This window comes from Pseudophryne corroboree, chromosome 6, assembly GCF_028390025.1.
Source record: "Pseudophryne corroboree isolate aPseCor3 chromosome 6, aPseCor3.hap2, whole genome shotgun sequence".
NCBI lineage: Eukaryota > Metazoa > Chordata > Amphibia > Anura > Myobatrachidae > Pseudophryne > Pseudophryne corroboree.
The window spans coordinates 202,321,441-202,335,363 of record NC_086449.1 but is presented as its reverse complement, the minus strand read 5'-3'; the positions used below and the strand labels follow the sequence as shown (position 1 = coordinate 202,335,363).

Below are 13,923 nucleotides of genomic sequence, written 5' to 3'. Positions count from 1 at the left end.
TATATGCTACAAATTGTATACTGTATAACAACTGGGTGGCACTCAACCGCCAGTATAACGACAACTATTCTCCCTCTTGAGGTGTCCACGACACCCCGGGAGGGAGAATAAATAGCGTGGCCATGCCTGCAAGGGGCTTTTTTGCGCTCACCCCACTGCCGGCATTCCGGCTGTCGGAATCCCGGCAGCCGGCCATTCGTATCAGACCCTAACTATGAACAACAAACCTGTTGCTCCCTAAACAAGTAATCCCAAAGGCAATCTGACACAACTCACCTAGCATGCAATATATAGTTACATGATATGTGACATTGATCACCTAGAGATTTCCTTCCATACCACCGATAGGCGATATACAGCAGAAAGAGCTGTGAAGAACGAGCACATTGATGAAAGGGATCTGTAGGGTGCAGGAGCCGGACACCCTGGTACATTACTACATACCCTCCAACATGACCCGCCCCACTAGGTACAAAATGCTCTGTTTCTGGATTTCCCTCTTAATTTATTATTGCCATCACCTGTGAAGAAACAGCTTTCTTATCATTTAACTAGTTCAACACAGGTGATGGAAATCATAAATTAAGAGGGAAGTCCAGGAACAGAGCATTTTGTACCTAGTGGGGCGAGTCATGTTGGAGGGTCTGTTACTGCTGCCCCTCTATGGGCAGTGCCTGATGTGCCATGCAGACACCAGGCTATATGTGCCGAACACCTACATTCTACAACCAAATCCGATATTCTAATTCATATATAAAGGACAGTGACTGCATGTAGCTGGATGTAGCCGCCTGTGGCTGTGCTCAGGAAGGATCCTTCTCGCCTCCTCCTCCTCCCGTCCCTCCCTCCTCATATCCCTCTGTCCCTGCCTGACTCCCCTCATCCCTTCCTCCTCCTCCCGGCATCTGCCCCCCCGTGACGTCGCTGGCCGGCAAGCTCCTGCGCACTGACTGCTGCTGCCCCGGTGGTAGCGGCGGTCGTAGTGTTGGTAAGGGGCAGGCAGCACGCTGGGTGAGGGCAGGCGGCGGGATGAGGCTGAGCTGAGGTCGGCTCCGGGATGGAGAGTGCGCTGCTGTGCGATGATGAGATCTGTAAGTAGCGCTGCGCTCCGACTCTTGCGCTTTTTTGCCAGGGCGGCCAATGCTGGGTATTTGCCCCGTCCTCTCTTGTACGGCAACGAGTTGGCCATAGGGAACGCTGCACGCAGCACAGGGAACGCTGCACGCAGCACAGGGAACGCTGCACACCTGTGCAGGGAGTTAGCGCCTCTGTCACTTCGTTCCCTAACATCAGTGTTCCTGACCCCTGGTCTATCACTGTCACACATATACAATATATCCATGCTCAAGGCATTGCCCGATCCCTGACATGGGAAGCCTTGCAGATCCGGATGGCATAGTACTATCCAGAGGGGAACAATGACAGGAAGACAGGGCTGGGACCCACTAATGACAGCAGCAACCCTTGCCAGGAGAATGTATAGCAAGCACACACTGGGGAAGGAGTGTCATTATGGAATGTGTCCGCATGAACCCCCCAATATTTATTCTACACGTTCTGAGGCTACAGCACTGCTTCTAGAACACTGCTCAGTTCTCTTGTCCTTTGTCCCTGATTTCAGGTGGCACACAGTGCCCCTTCTACTTATTGTGTGTGCTACATGGACGTCTCAGTAACTTTCACTATCCTATTATTATTATTATTATTATTATTATTGTTATTCTAGAAACATTTACAATTCCATCAGTGGTATTATGATTAGAACCAGCGGTATTTGAGGAGAGGGTGTGGTGCCCAGTGTTTGCAGAGATTAGATGGCACCCACCCACTAGCTAAGTGTCTCAGAACATTACAGCTAAATGCTGGCGACCGTGAATCTGAACCCGTCTTGGCTGATGTATGAATGTTACAGTCTGCAGTATTATTATTTTTTCTTGCCAAGACCTGATATGTTGCCATTTTCCCTGTATGTATAGAAGTTTTCTATTTAGCTGACCACTTATTCAGAATCTAAGAATATGTAATAACACTGATATACCTGTGATCATTAGTTTCATCACTTATTTATGATTTACTTCATACCACAATCAAAACAACCTCAGGTGGTCCAGTGACGTTTGCAGGACTACAACTCTCAGCATTTACCTCAGCAACACCCAAATAGTAATGACTGTGTATTTCTAGCAACAGAGAACTGGATCAGCAGCGTCTTGTTGCACATATATATTTTTCTTTTGTTGCACTGCTGATTGTTGGTCTTGTAGACAGAGCAGTGCTGGAAATGTACATGTGTCATGTTTCCTATCCCTACGGAGACATTACCGTAATAATACTGGCTGGTTTGCTGTCACTGAGAAACTGGTTTTGTACTTAAACATCCCCTACTGGAACAATGGATGGTGTTGCACGTTAGGAGGGTGAGGCTGATTGTGTGGTGTAATAGGGGCACTGTTATTAGTTACATGTCATTGTTTCCATAGACTAGACAACAATTGTAGGTGGATTCCACCTTTTCCTTTCCTCATACTGTGTACATGCAGGTGAAAACTATATCTAGATTTTTTTCCAGGACAATCTTAATAATCATGTAGTCCACACCAAGCCCCAAAATTTCTTTTGACAATTGATCCATAACAGATTTTACTTTTGTATTTGTACAGCAAAAAAGCTAACATGATGAAGCCATGTGTGAATAAGTACACCTTTATATATGAAGGTGATATAAACCATGGACTGCTAACCAAGGGCCCGATTCAGACCTGATCGCTCAGATGCGAATTCGCAAGGCAACCGATTAATGATCGACTGCGCATGCATACGTATCGTAGTGCGCACACGCGAGGCTAAACTCTGAAAAAATCCAGCGTCTTTTTTTGATTGCTAGGCATACGTAAGATTGACAGGAAGCCGGTGTTTGGGGGGTGGTAACTGGCCGTTTTCTGGAAGTGTCAGGAAAAACGCAGGCGTTCCCAAGCGTTTTCAGGGCGGGTGTGTGACGTCAGCTCCGGCCATGATTAGCCTGATTCTATCGCACTGTAGGAGTTTGTCACAGACTGCACAGATTGGAAAAATCACTCGATGGTGAGTGAGTTGCAAACGGATTTGCAGCTGACCGGCATTTGCAGAGATTTTCGCAAAGCGTACGCAGACACAGGGCGGGTTTTCACTCTGGGCAGCAAATATCTAATTGCAAACCTCTGCAAATTTGCAGAGGAGCGATCAGGTCTGAATTATCCCCCCAAGTGCATTTTATTATTTTGATGTAGACATTTTAGCAGTTCAGTCTGGAACGTTTAGTATTTTACCACCAGTACTAAGGAGAAAAGACATCTGCCTCAGTCTCGGCAAATGTTGCTGTTCATCAGATTGATAAGGCTGTATGTCTATTTACAAACAATTTAAAGCACTTCTGCAGGGAGAAAATAATTTCTAAATGGAAAACATTGGAGCCTGACACTACAGATGCGTGGCTTTCATTGAAAGGTAGATAGAGAGCCCCATCCCTGCACAATATCTATCTATCTATCTATCTATCTATCTATCTATCTATCTATCTATCTATCTATCTATCTATCTATCTATCTATCCAAAAGTTTTAGGCATGGGTGGAAAAAATGCTCCAAAGTAAGAATGCTTTCAAAAATGGAAGTGTTAATAGTTTATTTCTCTGACGTCCTAGTGGATGCTGGGGACTCCGTAAGGACCATGGGGAATAGACGGGCTCTGCAGGAGACTGGGCACACTATAAGAAAGATTTGGTACTACCTGGTGTGCACTGGCTCCTCCCTCTATGCCCCTCCTCCAGACCTCAGTTAGATTTCTGTGCCCGGCCGAGCTGGATGCACACTAGGGGCTCTCCTGAGCTCCTAGAAAGAAAGTATATATTAGGTTTTTTATTTTACAGTGAGACCTGCTGGCAACAGGCTCACTGCAACGAGAGACTAAGGGGAGAAGAAGCGAACCTACCTGCTTGCAGCTAGCTTGGGCTTCTTAGGCTACTGGACACCATTAGCTCCAGAGGGATCGACCGCAGGACCCGTCCTTGGTGTTCGTTCCCGGAGCCGCGCCGCCGTCCCCCTTACAGAGCCAGAAGCAAGTAGATGGTCCGGAAAATCGGCGGCAGAAGACTTCAGTCTTCACCAAGGTAGCGCACAGCACTGCAGCTGTACGCCATTGCTCCTCATACACACTTCACACTCCGGTCACTGAGGGTGCAGGGCGCTGGGGGGGGGGCGCCCTGAGCAGCAATAAAATCATCTTGGCTGGCAAAATAACCACAATATATAGCCCCAGAGGCTATATATGTGGTAATTACCCCTGCCAGAATACAGAAAAAAGCGGGAGAAAAGTCCGCCGAAAAAGGGGCTGAGCCATCTCCCTCAGCACACTGGCGCCATTTCTCCCTCACAGTTCCGCTGGAAGGAAGCTCCCTGACTCTCCCCTGCAGTCTACACTACAGAAAAGGGTAAAAAAGAGAGGGGGGGCACAAATTTGAGGCGCAGTAAATATTATAGCAGCTATAGGGGACATAATTCAGTTAGTCCCTGCATTATATAGCGCTCTGGTGTGTGCTGGCATACTCTCTCTCTGTCTCCCCAAAGGGCTTTTGTGGGGTCCTGTCTCCTTTAAGAGCATTCCCTGTGTGTGTGTGCGCGGTGTGTCGGTACGGCTGTGTCGACATGTTTGATGAGGAGACTTATGTGGAGGCGGAGCAGATGCCTATAAATGTGATGTCACCCCCTGCGGGGCAGACACCTGAGTGGATGGACTTATGGAAGGAATTACGTGCAAGTGTCGACTCCTTACATAAAAAATTTGACGACATGCCAAATGCGGGACAGCCGGCTTCTCAGCTCGTGCCTGCCCAGGCAATTCAAAGGCCATCAGGGGCTCTAAAACGCCCACTACCTCAGATGGCAGACACAGATGTCGACACGGATACTGATACCAGTGTCGACGACGATGAGTCAAATTTAATGTCCACTAGGGCCATTCGTTGCATGATTGAGGCAATGAAAGAGGTTTTACACATTTCTGATATAAACCCAGGTACCTCAAAAAAGGGTATTGTGTTTGGGGAGAAAAAGCTACCAATAGTTTTTCCCCCATCTGAAGAATTAAATGAAGTGTGTGAAGAAGCGTGGGCTTTCCCTGATAAAAAATTGGTGATTTCAAAAAAATTACTAATGGCGTTCCCTTTCTCGCCAGAGGATAGGTCACGTTGGGAAACTCCCCCTAGGGTGGATAAAGCGCTCACACGTTTGTCTAAAAAGGTGGCACTACAGTCTCCGGATACGGCCGCCCTAAATGAACCTGCTGATAGAAAGCAGGAGGCTATCCTAAAGTCTATATATACACACACACTGGTGTTATACTGAGACCAGCTATTGCTTCAGCGTGGATGTGCAGTGCTGCTGCTGCTTGGTCAGATTCCCTGTCGGAAAATATTGACACCCTGGACAGGGACACTGTATTGCTAACCGTAGAGCATATAAAGTACTCAGTCTTGTACATGAGAGATGCACAGAGGGAGATCTGCCGGCTGGCATCTAGAATAAGTGCATTGTCCATTTCTACTAGGAGAGGCTTATGGACTCGGCAGTGGACAGGGGATGCAGATTCTAAAAGGCACATGGAAGTTTTGCCTTATAAGGGTGAGGAGTTATTCGGGGATGGTCTCTCAGACCTTGTTTCCACAGCAACAGCTGGGAAGTCAGCATTTTTGCCCCATGTCCCCTCACAGCCTAAGAAAGCGCCGTATTATCAGGTACAGTCCTTTTGACCCCAGAAAAACAGGCGGGGAAAAGGCGGGTCCTTTCTGTCTAGAGCCAGAGGAAGGGGAAAAAAGCTGCACTACGCAGCAGGTTCCCAGGAACAAAAGTCCTCCCCCGCTTCTTCCAAATCCGCCGCATGACGGTGGGGCTCCACAGGCGGAGCCAGGTACGGTGGGGGCGCGCCTCAAAAATTTCAGCGATCAGTGGGTTCGCTCACGGGTGGATCCCTGGATCCTTCAAGTAGTATCTCAGGGGTACAAGCTGGAATTCGAGGCGCCTCCCCCCCGCCGTTTCCTCAAATCGGCCTTACCGACAACTCCCTCGGGCAGGGAGGCTGTACTAGAGGCAATTCACAAGCTGTATTCCCAGCAGGTGATAGTCAAAGTACCCCTACTTCAACAAGGACGGGGTTACTATTCCACACTGTTTGTGGTACCGAAACCGGACGGTTCGGTGAGACCCATTTTAAATTTGAAATCCTTGAACACATACATAAAGATTCAAGTTCAAGATGGAATCGCTCAGGGCGGTTATTGCAAGCCTGGACGAGGGGGATTACATGTTATCCCTGGACATCAAGGATGCTTACCTGCATGTCCCAATTTACCTTCCTCACCAGGAGTACCTCAGATTTGTGGTACAGGATTGCCATTACCAATTCCAGACACTACCGTTTGGACTGTCCACGGCACCGAGGGTGTTTACCAAGGTAATGGCAGAAATGATGATACTCCTTCGAAAAAAGGGAGTTTTAATTATCCCATACTTGGACGATCTCCTAATAAAGGCGAGGTCCAGGGAGCAGTTACTGGTCGGAGTAGCACTATCTCGGGAAGTGCTACAACAGCATGGCTGGATTCTAAACATTCCAAAGTCACAACTGGTTCCTTCCACTCGCTTACTGTTCCTGGGTATGATTCTGGACACAGAACAGAAAAAAGTGTTTCTCCCGCAGGAGAAAGCCAAGGAGCTGTCATCTCTAGTCAGAGACCTCCTAAAACCAAAACGGGTATCGGTGCATCACTGCACACGAGTCCTGGGAAAAATGGTGGCTTCATACGAAGCAATTCCATTCGGCAGGTTCCATGCAAGGACGTTCCAGTGGGACCTCTTGGACAAGTGGTCAGGATCGCATCTTCAGATGCATCAACTGATAACCCTGTCTCCAAGGACCAGGGTGTCTCTACTGTGGTGGCTGCAGAGTGCTCATCTTCTAGAGGGCCGCAGATTCGGCATACAGGACTGGGTCCTGGTGACCACAGATGCCAGCCTTCGGGGCTGGGGCGCAGTCACACAGGGAAGAAATTTCCAGGGACTTTGGTCAAGTCAGGAGTCGTCCCTGCACATAAACATTCTGGAACTAAGGGCCATTTACAATGCCCTAAGTCAGGCAAGGCCCCTGCTTCAAAACCAGCCGGTTCTGATCCAATCAGACAACATCACGGCAGTCGCCCATGTAAACCGACAGGGCGGCACAAGAAGCAGGGTGGCGATGGCAGAAGCCACAAGGATTCTCCGATGGGCGGAAAATCACGTACTAGCACTGTCAGCAGTGTTCATTCCGGGAGTGGACAACTGGGAAGCAGACTTCCTCAGCAGACACGACCTACACCCGGGAGAGTGGGGACTTCATCCAGAAGTCTTCCTACTGTTGGTAAACCGTTGGGAAAGGCCACAGGTGGACATGATGGCGTCCCGCCTCAACAAAAAGCTAAAGAGATATTGCGCCAGGTCAAGGGACCCTCAGGCGATAGCTGTGGACGCTCTAGTGACACCGTGGGTGTACCAGACTCTGCCTCTCATACCAAAGGTACTGAGAATAATAAGAAGGCGAGGAGTAAGAACGATACTCGTGGTTCCGGATTGGCCAAGAAGAGCTTGTTACCCGGAACTTCAAGAAATGTTATCAGAGGACCCATGGCCTCTACCGCTCAGACAGGATCTGCTACAGCAGGGGCCATGTCTGTTCCAAGACTTACCGCGGCTGCGTTTGACGGCATGGCGGTTGAATTCCGGATCCTAAAGGAAAAGGGCATTCCGGAGGAAGTCATTCCTACGCTGATAAAAGCCAGGAAAGAAGTAACCGCAAACCATTATCACCGCATTTGGCGAAAATATGTTGCGTGGTGTGAGGCCAGGAAGGCCCCTAAAGAGGAATTTCAGCTGGGTCGTTTTCTGCACTTCCTACAGTCAGCAGTGACTATGGGCCTAAAATTGGGTTCCATTAAGGTCCAGATTTCGGCTCTGTCGATTTTCTTCCAGAAAGAACTGGCTTCACTGCCTGAAGTTCAGACTTTTGTAAAGGGAGTGCTTCATATTCAGCCCCCTTTTGTGCCTCCTGTGGCACCTTGGGATCTCAATGAGGTGTTGAGTTTCCTAAAATCACATTGGTTTTAACCACTTAAAACCGTGGATCTGAAATATCTCACGTGGAAAGTGGTCATGTTATTGGCCTTGGCTTCGGCCAGGCGTGTGTCAGAATTGGCGGCTTTGTCATGTAAAAGCCCTTATCTGATTTTCCATATGGATAGGGCAGAATTGAGGACTCGTCCCCAGTTTCTCCCTAAGGTGGTTTCAGCTTTTCACTTGAACCAACCTATTGTGGTACCTGCGGCTACTAGGGACTTGGAGGATTCCAAGTTACTGGACGTAGTCAGGGCCTTGAAAATTTATGTTTCCAGGACGGCTGGAGTCAGGATAACTGACTCGCTTTTTATCCTGTATGGACCCAACAAAATAGGTGCTCCTGCTTCTAAGCAGACTATTGCTCGCTGGATTTGTAGCACAATTCAGCTGGCGCATTCTGCGGCTGGTTTGCCGCATCCTAAATCAGTGAAAGCCCATTCCACGAGGAAGGTGGGCTCATCTTGGGCGGCTGCCCGAGGGGTCTCGGCTTTACAACTTTGCCGAGCTGCAACTTGGTCAGGGGCAAACACGTTTGCTAAATTCTACAAATTTGATACCCTGGCTGAGGAGGACCTTGAGTTCTCTCATTCGGTGCTGCAGAGTCATCCGCACTCTCCCGCCCGTTTGGGAGCTTTGGTATAATCCCCATGGTCCTTACGGAGTCCCCAGCATCCACTAGGACGTCAGAGGAAATAAGAATTTACTCACCGGTAATTCTATTTCTCGTAGTCCGTAGTGGATGCTGGGCGCCCATCCCAAGTGCGGATTGTCTGCAATACTTGTATATAGTTATTGCCTAGCTAAAGGGTTATTGTTGAGCCATCTGTTGAGAGGCTCAGTTATATTTCATACTGTTAACTGGGTTTAATATCACGAGTTATACGGTGTGATTGGTGTGGCTGGTATGAGTCTTACCCGGGATTCAAAATCCTTCCTTATTGTGTCAGCTCTTCCGGGCACAGTATCCTAACTGAGGTCTGGAGGAGGGGCATAGAGGGAGGAGCCAGTGCACACCAGGTAGTACCAAATCTTTCTTATAGTGTGCCCAGTCTCCTGCGGAGCCCGTCTATTCCCCATGGTCCTTACGGAGTCCCCAGCATCCACTACGGACTACGAGAAATAGAATTACCGGTGAGTAAATTCTTATTTTTTTATCAATTAACAAAATGCAAAGTGAATGAACAGAAGAGAAATCTAAATCAAATCAGTATTTGGCGCGACCCTCTTCTGCCATCAAAACACCATCAATTCATCTAGGTACACTTGCACACAGTTTTTGAAGGAACTCAGCAGGGAGGTTGTTCCAAACATCTTGGAGAACTAACCACAGATCTTCTGTGGATATAGGCTTGCTCAAATCCTTCTGTCTCTTAATGTAATCCCAGACAGACTCAATGTTAAGATCAGGGCTCTGTGGGGGGAATACATACTGTTTACCGGTGGCTGGGATGCCGGCCGTCAGTATACCGACAGCGGCATCCCAGCTGCCAGTATGCTGGCAAAGTTATATTCTCCCTCTATGGGTGTGTGGACACCCACAGAGGGAGAAAAGCCTGTGGCGCCAGTATTGCAGTGGCGGCATTTCACTGCGTGTCGGGATTCTGGCATCGGCATTGTGACCGTCGCGATCCCTACAGGCGGTCTCGTGATTGCCTCCCCTGTCGGGGCCATATCATCACTTCCAGGACTCCTTGTTCTTCTTTAGGCTGAAGATAGTTCTTAATGATATTGGCTATATGTTTGGGATCATTGTCCTGCTGCAGAATACATTTGGAGCCAATCAGACGCCTCCCTGATGGTATTGCAACTCCACTTTGTTTGGTACTTTAAGACCAAAGTGGAGTTGTTTCGTCTTAAAGTACAGCTTCATGGGGCTAATTCAGACCTGATCGCAATGCACAGCAGCGATCAGGTTTGAACTGTGCATGCACCAGCACCGCAGTGCACCGGCGCATGCCAGACAGCCGACGGCTGTCTGATCCCTGCATTCGCCTCTGCCTGATTGACAGGCAGAGGTGGTCGCTGGTCAGGAGGGGGCGGGCCGGCGGCGTTTTGCCGGTGTTTAGGGGCGGCGTCCAGGTAATGTAGGCGTGCCCAGACTGTTGGGGATGCGGGCTGCGGCGGCTGCGTGATGTCTCACGCAGCCGCTTTGACCCGGGCAGCAACAAGTAGCTCCCTGCCAGCGCGCAGGAGCTGCACTGGTTGGGAGCTACTCTTCCAGTACAAAAGCATGATAGGGCCTGACATGCGGACAAGCCCTGTCCCTGTCTGAAGACTGATCGTAGATGTGCTAAATTTAGCACATCTATGATCAGGTCTGAATTAGGGCCCATGTTTGGCAAAAACTAAGCACTGTGTACGCATCAGCATATAGCTGCCATCAGGTAGGTGGCGGAGAGGGCTGAATTGTAGCTATTTTTCAGCCACAGGACCAGGGTGCACTGTAATGTCTGAATTAATCTTTTCATGGGGTTATTCTGGAGGGAAATGCGAGACCATCTATCTAACAGGTGAGGCTTGGATCACGCAAAAGAACAATGATCTTAAGCACATTATCAACTTAAGGTTTTGTAATGACCAAGTCCTCAACCCCATTGAGATGCTGTATTAGTACCATAGCTGTACATGAACAAATACCTTCAATCCTCAATAAACTCAAGCAGTTTGTAAAATACAATGTAAGAGTCTGATAAATTCATATAGATTATGATTACTTAAAGTTATTGCTATTAAAAGTTGTTCTACACACTAATGAATCATTGGGTGTTCATACTTTAGCTCACATGCATTCTTCAGGTTGGGTTATATGTTTTGTTGTTGGTAATTTGCTTAAAGATATCTACTAGTTGAGTAATTAGTACAATGTGACCTTGCACTCTGGAATGTCCCTAAAATATGCTATAATAGTGCAGGTATATACACCCATCAGCCACCCATATTAAAACCAAATGTAAGTTTTCCTTGTTCTGCTTAAACAGCTCTGACCCATCAAGGCATGGACTCTACAAGACTTTGAAAGGTGTCTGTAATTTTTGCAATGTGGCAGGATGCATTACCCTGCTGAAAGAGGCCACTGCCATCACGTTATACTGTTGCCATAACGGGGTGTACAATAATGTTTAGGTAGGTGAATGCCAGGTACCAAGTTTCCTAGTAGAACACTGCGCAGAGCATGACACTTTCTTTGCCAGCTAGCCTTCTTCCCATAGTGCATCCTGGTGCCATTTATTCCCCAGGCAATGCACCCATACCCGGCCTTCGGGATGCGGTCAAGATGCCGCCGGCCGGAATCCCGTCGGTCGAAATACGGACGCCGGAATCCCGACCGCCACAATCCCGACATATTCTCCCTCCGTGGGTGTCCACGTCACCCAAAGAGGGAAAATATAATAGTGTGCCGAGCATAGCGAGGCACCGTGCCCACAGCGTGGCGAGCGAAGCGAGCCCGCAAGGGGCTGCGTTCCGCTCGCCACCCCTGTCGGGATTGTGTGGTCGGGATTCCGGCGTCGGTATTTCGACCACCGGGATTCCGGCCGGCGGCATTTAGTACTGATCCCCGGCCGTCTACATGTTGTAAAAGAAAACATATTTCATCAGACTAGGCCACCTACTTCCATTGCTCCATGGTCCAGTTCTGACGTTCACGTGCCTGCTTTTAGCGGTGGAGCACTCTGCACTCAGCACTCTGACCAGTCTGCAGCTATTCCACTCAGGGCCGTAACTAGGCGTGTGCGAAGAGTGCTCCGAACATAGCTCTGCAGGGTAGGGGGCGCTCTTGGCAGCACTTGTAAATTATGAATTTTTTTCTAATTACTTTAACTTGCAGCTTCCCCCTTTTTTGAAACCCAGCATCTCCTGACCGCCCCTGTCTCCTACCCCCACCCCTTTTGTCGCAAATACCTATACAGCATTCATGAAGCTCAACTTTGTGAAGGTGTGATCAGCATTGCAGCTGTGCAGATCTATGTAGTGTGTGGCTGCAAGGGATTGGATATTGGCTGCACACTGCATGGATCTGCTCGATTATGATGCTGGTTAATTTTTTACGGGGTACAGGTAGCTTCATACAGTTATAAATCTCATAGTTTTTATGCGTATCAAGTGGTTTGGTGGGTGGGGTGTTTGGCTGGGATGCAGCAGGTTGTGGGTGTGAGTCCTGGGTATGGCAGTATATTGAAATGTGTTATTTAATGAGGGTTATTGTGGCTGGATGGCGGCAAGCTCTCAGATTTATTGCATGAATGTGGTATAAAGAGGATTTGTGTCCAAATAAATTTTCTTGCATAGTTCTATAAATGTGTATGTATATGTCATTCCCCTTCCTCGCGAGGCATGTACCTTATGTCCCGTTTGTCAAAATAGGGGGGCGCCAATTCTCTTTCTGGCACAGTACACCAAAAAGACTAGTTATGGCTCTGATTCCACTCCCTATTTTCTCCCTTTTTATGTTAAGTTTCTGATTTTATATTAATGTACCTAAAGATTGCAGCTGAAAATGTACATTATACCTGTGTGGGTTCTCAATGTTTTTGTAGGTAAACTACTTTGAGGATTATTTCCTTCTGTGTTTTCCAGTGCCAATTTTCTATTGCTTTGCTGCATAAGGAAATTGAATGTGTTCCTCCCATGCGATTTTGTAGTCAGGTTGTCCAAGTATTGGAGACTTCCGAAAAGTGGGGGAAACTAGTTTTCTGAAGAGCCTGCTTCACTGCTCTGAGTTTTAATATATTTAGATGGAGAACAGTCTCTTCTCCTGACCCCATTCCCTACTGACCTGTCTTATGAGTTGGCACCCCAACCTTGATGAGAAGTATCTAAAGTAACTGTAATCAGAGGTATGGAATCTATGAAAGTTCTAGGAACTGGGAGGGGAATTGAACTTCAATGAGTGAACTACAGCAGGAGATAAGTGAATTTCATCTGTCCATGTATAATGTGCCCAAAGGAATTGTTGGAGTGTGCTCTGAGACTGCCTGCAGCGTAGGAGAACATGAAAGAACCCTATGTTCTCTATAATCTAAAGATTTTTTTTTTTTAAAGGGACAAACACATGACAAAACTATGCCTTGCAAGGGTGACACGGATGGGGTAGACAGCGTGGAACAGAGGGTCAGGATGAGAGATGGCAGGGTTTGATGAAGAAGTGCGTCTTAAGAGCCTGTTTGAAGTTTTGTAGAGAGGTGGAGAGTCTGATAAGGAGAGGTAGAGAATTCCAGAGGTAGGGGGCACCATGGGCAAAATCTTGGAGGCAGGAATGGGAGGAAGTAATCAGTTCAGTAATAAATTGATGATGAACGTGCATGTGAATCACTTTCTGGTTACCCAGTACTGTTCTACATTGTTATTTTTTCGTGAGTGTTGCCATTAATGAGTTGAGAATGTGTTGCTAATGCCAGCTTTTGGTTCCCGCTCACCTGATCTCTTGAACGGCACAATTAATGCCATTCTGGCTGGGTTAATGGGGTAAGGTAGGTCAAGACTGTATATCACCAAATATCTCTGATAGCAGTGTTAGCCCTCCTACCTGAAAGCTGACGGGCATGGGGTTAGGTGGGAGGTGCAATATGCACTATGTTTACTACTGATATGGACTATACATTCCATATCGGTAGTTAAATTCACACCGTGTGTATGCCCCATAACAGTAGCTGGATTTTTTTACTGTCTGTAGCTGATGCAGAGTATTTGTTGATAGTTCCTATCATAAACGTGGTAATGTTGTTATTATCCTCACTATAGCAGA

The 13,923-nt window shown here is 47.7% G+C and overlaps 1 protein-coding gene across 1 annotated transcript in view; it reads left to right on the top strand.

Annotated features, from left to right (window-relative positions):
• The first annotated feature begins 782 nt into the window (after positions 1-782).
• ANKDD1A (ankyrin repeat and death domain containing 1A) overlaps positions 783-13,923 on the top strand; it is an 86,356-nt gene continuing 73,215 nt past the window's right edge. Inside the window, exon 1 of the mRNA XM_063925647.1 lies at positions 783-1,091. Coding sequence (XP_063781717.1) covers positions 1,058-1,091 — 34 coding nt within the window. The 5' untranslated portion in view covers positions 783-1,057. The remainder of the gene's footprint in view (positions 1,092-13,923) is intronic.